At 33.9% G+C, this 8,417-nt stretch overlaps 1 protein-coding gene across 1 annotated transcript; it reads left to right on the top strand.

The window, feature by feature from the left end:
• The first annotated feature begins 3,023 nt into the window (after window positions 1-3,023).
• Window positions 3,024-4,119, top strand: LOC126892820 (uncharacterized). The gene is made up of 3 exons (XM_050662555.1): window positions 3,024-3,182; window positions 3,328-3,520; window positions 3,753-4,119. Exons 1-3 carry the CDS (start codon window positions 3,123-3,125, stop codon window positions 4,028-4,030), a joined length of 531 nt encoding a protein of 176 aa, XP_050518512.1. The 5' UTR covers window positions 3,024-3,122; the 3' UTR covers window positions 4,031-4,119.
• The last annotated feature ends 4,298 nt before the right edge of the window (window positions 4,120-8,417 follow it).

An 8,417-nucleotide genomic window follows, 5' to 3' on the forward strand; every position in this document is an offset into this window, starting at 1 on the left:
AAGGTAATAATAAATTCAATGTGTTAAATATGACTTAATTAATCTAAAAAATATAGAGTTAGAAAAGTATAAAAACACTGAAAAATTTCATATGTCACGAAAATTAATATATAACCGAGGGGTAAACCACTATTAGAAATCATTGTACATTTTTTGGGTAATCACCTGGCAATACATGGGAATCAACTTGGGAATCCATAGGAATCACATGGAAATCATGGGAATCACATAGAAATCCATGGGAATCACATAGAAATCCATGGGAATCACATAGAAATCCATGGGAATCACTTGGAAATCCATGGAAATCAATGTGGAAATCCATAGAAATAACCTCACTTTTTAATATCACTTGTGTTCACACATGTTTTAGCTGCCTTGTTTTTGTTTAGATTTTGTGGGTTTTTGAGTGTTTTTAGTGCTAAAAAATTACAAAACTGGTAAGTAATACTAATTCTTGAGTATGGAATTTAAAAAATATGTGATTGTACCGACATTATCAGCATCTTTAGCTAATAATCTAGTTGAATTGTTTAGATTTGTTTGATTTGCATCTATGTAAATTTAAAGGGTCAATATTGCATTCACTGTATTTAAATTTATTAATTTGTATTTATTATTAACAAACCCAGCAAACATTCTGGCTTCTTTGATTTCCAACCAGGCCCTATAAATTTTACATTTTTAATGATAACTAATTTATACCTTTCTTGTTAGGACTAGCTGAACTAACATTACATAATAATTAAAATAAAATAAAATTATTATGAACAGTGTAAAAGTTAGAGAGTATGGCTTAAGTACGTCGTTGCAATCAAACTGTGCTCGAATCTGACAGCACTGTTATAATGTATCTAATAAGAATAGGTACTATATATACTCCGAGATATACTCGTAAAAAGGCATTGCTTTATTTAAGAGTTAGATTTGTTATTATTTTCAGGTTACTTACGATGGAATATATTAATGGTTTGTTAAAAAGTTTTGAAGCTGAAGTTCCCGCTCATCTCAAATCACTTCTTATATACAACGGATTTGATAATTTATATTCCCTTTCACAGTTTAATATTGATGAAGACATTGAGAGAATGGAGTGTTATGCAAGGGACGTCCTTTCAAAGGTATTGAAAGGAGAAGAAAAAAAAGCAATGTTTGGAATTGTCAGCGAAGAATGCTCTCTATTTAAAATTCCGGAAGGCCATAAAAAGCTTTTGCGCTTTGTAAAGGAAGAATCAGAAAAAAAAATTAAACTGCTAAAACGTCCACTTCTTTGTGAAAGGTGTGAAGGCTGTCCAGCTGAAAAAACTTTCCCCAAAAAGAGAAGAACAGTGACAAATAAAAGTACATCTCGATCTGAGAGTGGTAATGAAGGCGATGGTTTTTGTACTCCAAATGATGGTTGTGTTTCTCAAGATGAAGAGCAAGTTAATTATGCGATGCAGCATGTTTTAAATATTAGTCGAAGCTATATCGATAAATTTTCACGAAATGAATTCGACAAAGGCAAAATTAGTGAAGAACGATTACAAGATGTTTTAAATAATTCCAAAAACCTTAAAGTCAAAATGGATGGTGAATTTACTGCAAAAATATCTTGCCCTTTATGTACATTTATTTCTTCAGCCTATTCAGTGAAGAACTCCAAAACCGGAAGAAAATGGGTGATTTCAAACTTCCTGAGACATTATAAAATACATTTTAAAGATGATGGAACCAACTTAACTAAAAAATTAGCGATTAAACCGCAGAAACCCGAAATTCAGACCACTATACTTAACTTTATAAAAAAAGATGCTAATAAAAAATGTGACTTAAACCAAGATTTTGAAGATCCAAGAGGAAATCTCTTTGACCTAACCGATCCCAATACAGATTTAAATTATGGAGCTTAGACATCATCTGGATTGCACTTGGAATTGACTACTGAATTGAGTCAAAATGATTCGTTCATTGACCAAAATTACGAAATTCATGATGAGGCACAGCAAAATAATCCTAATGGGGTTTTTTTACACTATAACACAGACCTCGACACAGACTCTCCAACAGATAATCAATCGTCGAGTCAACTAAGAACAATTGTTGTTAATGATTTTTCTACTGAGGAACATCAAGGAGCCAGCCAAGTTGTAAATGATATCCCAGTATCTGAATTAGAGTATAATCCAGACAATTCATCTCCATTGGAAGATTTTTTCTTTCTTGACAATGTAGCGGAAATCAATCAAAGCAATAATGGTTCTGAAAAAGTAAAGTCTCCCAAAGCTAAATCTTTATTTGATGATAGCAATTCCAGAAGAGAAAGAAGCTTGCGCATATTAAATGAGTTACCATATCATCAAACACAAATAACAACTTTTCTAAATACCATAAATCATGCCATAGACACTAACCCAGAAGTTACAAACACCCTAAGTATCCTTACCGAAAATCAAGGCATTAATAAATTTAATTATGGCACCAAAGGCCTACTAAAATATCTATTAGACTCAGCAATAAGAAACTCTAAAAATAAATCAGGACACACAAATAAATTTGATGATGGAATGAAACGATTCTGGCTTTATATATTCATTAGCGCAGGAAGGATGAGTTATGAAATATTGCACTCAAATTTAAAAAATATACTGCCTTCTGTCACAACTATTCACAGACAACTAGAAGAAATGAATAATATATTAGAGGGTGAAGTGAGAATTGAAGACTTAAAACTTTATTTACAAAAGAGAAATTATCCACCCATAATTTTTATATCCGAAGATCAAACTGCACTCATCAAAAAAGTCCAATATGATTCAGCTTCAAATCAAATGGTTGGCTTTGTAGCACCTTTACAGGAACAGACGAGATTTCCTCGCATTAACAAATTCCCAGTTGATTCAGTTAGCGACATTGAAAATGCTTTTAAGAATAAAACATTAGCAATAAATGCATATATTTTTATGGCTCAGCCATTAGTAGATGGATCACCCGCATTTTGTATATCAATATTTGGCAGTGATAATAGATTTACCTCCGAAGATGTTTATAAACGATGGCAATATCTCATAAAGGAAGCAGGAAAACATGGAATTACAATTTTGGGCTTTTCAAGCGATGGTGACACTCGGTGCTTAAAAAGTATGAAAATTATATCGAAATTGTCATTTACTTCATTGAACCCTTACTCTCCCTATTTTCAGGTTAGTTATATAGTACTGTGATATTCTAAATTCATAATTTTATAAAACCTCAAAAATTTTTATTTTTTTTCTCACTATAAAACAATCTCGAAAACAATACATATTTTGCTCTACTATTCTATACTTAATTTGTAATTATTTTTAGGCGAATTACAATTTAGAAAATCCAGCAGTTTTTCAAGACACTATACATATATCAACGAAGCTTAAGACTCGTTTATTAAATGAAAATATTTCTATGAATATGGGAGGAAAACGAGTATCTATTGACAATATCCGGTACATAATTGAAAACTATCCTAGAGATAAACACTTATTATGCAAGAGCTTCCTTGAATGTAAGTATACTAGAATAAATTTGCTACTTACTTTTCTAATCAAGAATCTTCCAGAAAAACGTAAAAATATATCAATTTGTCAGCTTTATTCAAATTAAAGTCCCAACTAGATATATATGTATGTATGTATGTAGCTATGGTAGGACTATTATGCATTTGGCTGTATTACATAGATAATAATTTTCGGTCCACAAAACATTTTTGAGCTATGCACTGACACTTTTCTTTTTAGCTTCCGACAAAATGAACTTCAATGCAATAGACAAGTTAAGTTCTGAACATGTCACAAATATGCTTAAGGAAGTTCCCAACGCCGAAGCTACAAGGCAATATTTAATACTGACTCGCAACATATTGGATGCATTCTTGTTAAAAGAAATTAGTGTTGAAAGACGAGTATACCTAATTTGGTATTCAACTTTTTTCATGCGTATTTGGAAAGCCTGGCTAAAAAAAATGGTGAAAATATCCAAAAGAATTTTATCACCACAAATGCCTATACATGCATAGAAATAAACGCTCATGGAATTATTTTAGTCATTGAAAAACTTCGGCAAAATGGAATTTCAGAAGCTTTTCTTCCATGGCTGTATAGCAGTCAGCCATGTGAAAAAGTATTTAGAGAAACTCGGTCCATGAGTAGCACATTTTCAACTATGATAAATTATACACTGCTGGATGTTTTAAGAAGATTAAAACGTATACAAGCTATGCACGAGATAAGCACAGACTTAGGTAAATAACATATTGGCTGCTAAAGTTATTTTAATTCTCGATTTGATCAATCCTTTATTTTCCAGGTCCCAATTTTAGATTCCCCAGGCAAGAAAACAAACGACTTGGAAATAATTCAAGTGTCTTTAAAGTAACTGAGTTTCCATCAACTGATGAAATGATTAACATAATTAAAAAGGCCCAAGAAGACGCACTATCTGACGCTAAAAAAATTGGGATGGAAATGAACAGGGATTGTTGTATAGAAATTAATTTACCGACTTGTGACAATCCGGAAGAGCAAGAAGAGGTGCAGGGAAGTATAATTATCACTGATACCATTTCAAAGGAACATGAGCCAGACCTCGAGCCAGACTTTTCTAATGAAGACCGGGAGTTTCTTGAATATACCTCTACATTTAATAATTATGACTCTTTACATTTGAGAGACTATACGGGTCAAAAGAAAGCACAAAAATCGTGTCTGTCAGTGACACTTAAAGACAAAAAAACACGAATTATAAAAAAATCTACTCTAATTTGGTTTTTTCAGGAAAAACAGGGTCGTTTATCAACCGACAGACTGCTCCGGGTAAAGGGAATGACAGTTAAAAATACGCATAAGGGGTTATCAAAAAAAAAACAGTTCAGAAAAAAGCCAGGCCAAGGACTTCAACCAGCAGGCAATATCAAAAAAAGAAAAATGTTTCGTCAACCTCATGAACGAGCTCATAAAGATAGTACATCTGAATCTCGATCTGAATCAGATGAGATTAGCTTAGAAAGTGAAACTTTGAGTGAAGATTTCTCTGACTTAGAAGATTGCCATAACGAAAGTACAAAAATGCCAGTAATTCAGCTAGAATCTTATTATGCTGTGTTTTATAGAGACCGACCGAATGTGATTTTTTTGGCCGAAGCCGAAGCCGATGCCGAAATTCGGCCTGAAGGATACCTTCGGCCGAAGCCGAAGCCGAAGCCGAAGGTGACTAAATATTTGCATTTATAGTAGGGATTGTCGATGGTCGATGTTTTGCCATTAATATTTAGGTAGTCAAAACACCAGTAATCTTGAGTTTTAACAAATACAATAAAATTTTTATAGTTTCTCAGAATTTTACTACCTGAGAAATATTCAAATGAAGATCTTTGAGACATCTTGGCCTATTATTTATATCCTACCTACTACCTGAAAGTTTGTAAACCGTTTTGGTTTATTAGGGTATAAAATAGGGTGTAAATATTATTCAAAGTATCAAAGGCTCGCCGAAGCATATTGTTTTGAGATTATTTATATAGAATAGTATACTCGGAGCATTCTATTATTCCACCTTCGGCGAAACCTTCGGCTTCGTTTTGTCCGAAGCCGAATTTTGGCCGAAGGTTTAAATATTGGCCGAAGATGGCCGAAGCCGATGCCGAAGCCGATTAATCGGTCGGTCTCTAGTGTTTTATGATACACAATGGTATCTAGGGCGTGTCATCAACAGCTACAGCTCAGAAAAGTTTAAAGTGAAATTTTTACAACAAGACCTGGATACTTTTAAGTGGCCCAAAAAAGATGATATCCAAGATGTTCACAAAGAGTTTATATTTTATGGACCAGTTAGTCTAAGCGGAACTGAACCATTTTCTTTAAAAAGAAATGATTTGATTGCTATTAAACAGAAATACAAAACAATCAAATCCATCAAATCATTAAAAAATTAAACATATTTTTTTATGTTATTTATTATGTTAATAAAGCTACTTTGCTTAATTATTGGTTTTTAATTATTTTTATTATCGGTTTTAAATTTAAATCCTATAAAATAATAAAAACTGAAATGGGAATCATATGGAAATCCTTTGAAACCACATGGAAATCATATGGAAATCCTTGCAAATCATATGGAAATCCTTGGAAATCATATGGAAATACCTAGGAATCATATTGCAAAACCTAGAAATCCTTAGGAATCATCAGAAATAGTTGGGAATCATTAAGCAATGATTGCCAAATTTGGAAATCATTGTACAATTTTGAGGCTAGTGGTTTACCCCTCGTATATAACATAAATATTGACTACAAAAAAAATATACAACATACAAACATAACACTTAAGAGTATAAAAATAACATCACAGAGCAAGAGATCTTTTTAATTGATTTAGAGTTATATTAAATAAATCAAGTTCGTAATTATTTAACAATCCCATATACCTATCAAGTGGGTTGTGAACGCCATACAATGTTCTATGGAAAGGTATTTTAAACATATTATGGTAACGGAGAGCTTGATAAGGAACATTAAAATTAATCTGACTTAAAAGATTGGGAGAATCTATAAGTCCATTTATGATCCTAAAAATGAAAACAGCACCTGCTATGTCACGGCGTACCTTAAGTGGAGGTAGGGACAACTGTTGTTCAAGAAAAGAATAATCGTGATTGACAATGATAGTTTGTGTATAGTAAGCACATGATCTCAAGAATCTATGTTGTATTCTCTCGATAGTATCAATATGAGTCTGGAAATATTGTGACCAAACCACAGAACTGTACTCCAAGAGGGACCTTACTAAGCTACAGTAAACAAGCCTAGTAGATTCAATAGAGAAGAATTTGCAATTTCTTGTAACAAATCCCAAAAGTTTAGATGCCTTCACAGATACAGCATTTATATGCTCCACAAAAGAAAGCTTCTCATCCAAAACAACACCCAAATCCCTAACGGAAGATACATATTCAAGTGGCTGATTATTAATGATGTAACCTGATTCAATTCTACTGACTTTCCGAAAGAAGCTTATAAAACAGCATTTCCTGGCATTCAAGAAAAGTTTGTTTCGAACACACCACTCCTGCAGTCTATCAAGATCCTCCTGCAACAACGCCTGGTCCAACAAACCATCCACAGGTCTCCAGAATTTCAGATCATCAGCTAGCATTAAGCATTTACTATTCAAAAAGCAATTATTTATATCATTAACAAAGATGATAAAAAGAAGCGGAGAAGTATGGCCACCCTGAGCAACTCCGGAGCTTACTGTAATAATGTCAGATAAATAGCTACCAATCTTCACTCGTTGAGTACGCCCCGATGAGGAGTTCTTAATCCACTCGACAAAGTTAACATCAAAACCCACAGACACCAGCTTTTCCAAGAGTATCTGGTGATCAACACGATCAAACGCTTTCGAAAAATCCGTGTATATGGCATCTATCTGTTAACGATCCTCCATTTGACACAATAAGTCAGACTGATACTCGACCAAGTTCGTCGCAGCAGACCTTTTTATGCGAAAGCCATGCTGCGAATCGGAAATTAATCCGTTACACAACCAAGAAAGCTGCTTGGCCACCAGGCTGTCAAAAAGCTTGGGTATTGCAGACTGAATGCATATGCTGCGATAATTTTCAATGTTATCCTTTTGCCCATTTTTATAAACAGGTATAACGTAGCTCTCCTTCCAAGCAGCCGGAAACATAGATGTCGCTAAAGACCTGTTAAACAGTAAATGCAAAGGTATGACTAGAGTACAGACACACTTTTTCAAAAGATAATTAGGCACACCATCAGGACCAGCTGACAGCTTATTGGGAAGATCACTTATACTGTCAAAAATTTCAATTATGGATATCGCAGCAGGTCTAATACATGTACTTACATTGCTACCCTCAGGGTAGCAGGGCACCCGGAGCTGACCATTATTAGGCAAGTAAACAGTTTGAAAGAACTTCTTAAATAAATTTGCTATATCTTGACCGTTAGATGCTGATTGGTCTAAATAAAATAAAGAGCTCGGTAAGCTATGAGTAGATCGCTTGTCATTAATGAACTTCCAAAATGATTTAGGGTTATTTTTTAAGCTAATGTCTACTCCACCCATATAGCCACTAAAGCATGTATCAGACAAACGCTTACACTCAGCCCTAAGGCGAGAAAACCTAACATATTCAGCATCAGACTGACTTCTCATGTACATAGAGTGGGCACGTTTTTTCTCCTGCGTTAAATTCCTGAGTTCGTGGGAAAACCATTTAGGGAAGGAAGATGTTCTGAATCTTTTTAATGGTACAAACAATGCTATCCCCGTCAACAGAACATCATAGAACAAACCCACAGAATTATCAACACCCTCAACCAGACAGTTCTGCCAATCCATGGATGCAAGGAAGTTATTGAGTTCAGCGTAGTTTC

The sequence above is a fragment of the Diabrotica virgifera genome, chromosome 9 (genome assembly GCF_917563875.1).
Source record: "Diabrotica virgifera virgifera chromosome 9, PGI_DIABVI_V3a".
Taxonomy (NCBI): Eukaryota; Metazoa; Arthropoda; class Insecta; order Coleoptera; family Chrysomelidae; genus Diabrotica; species Diabrotica virgifera.

What these genes read in the sequence shown, in the direction of transcription:
- LOC126892820 (XM_050662555.1), top strand. Translation starts at nt 3,123, where the DNA reads ATGAAAATTATATCGAAATTGTCATTTACTTCATTGAACCCTTACTCT. An exon ending in CTTACTCTCCCTATTTTCAG is followed by an intron (nt 3,183 to 3,327) that starts GTTAGTTATATA and finishes AATTATTTTTAG; the next exon opens with GCGAATTACAATTTAGAAAA. An exon ending in ATGCAAGAGCTTCCTTGAAT is followed by an intron (nt 3,521 to 3,752) that starts GTAAGTATACTA and finishes TTTTCTTTTTAG; the next exon opens with CTTCCGACAAAATGAACTTC.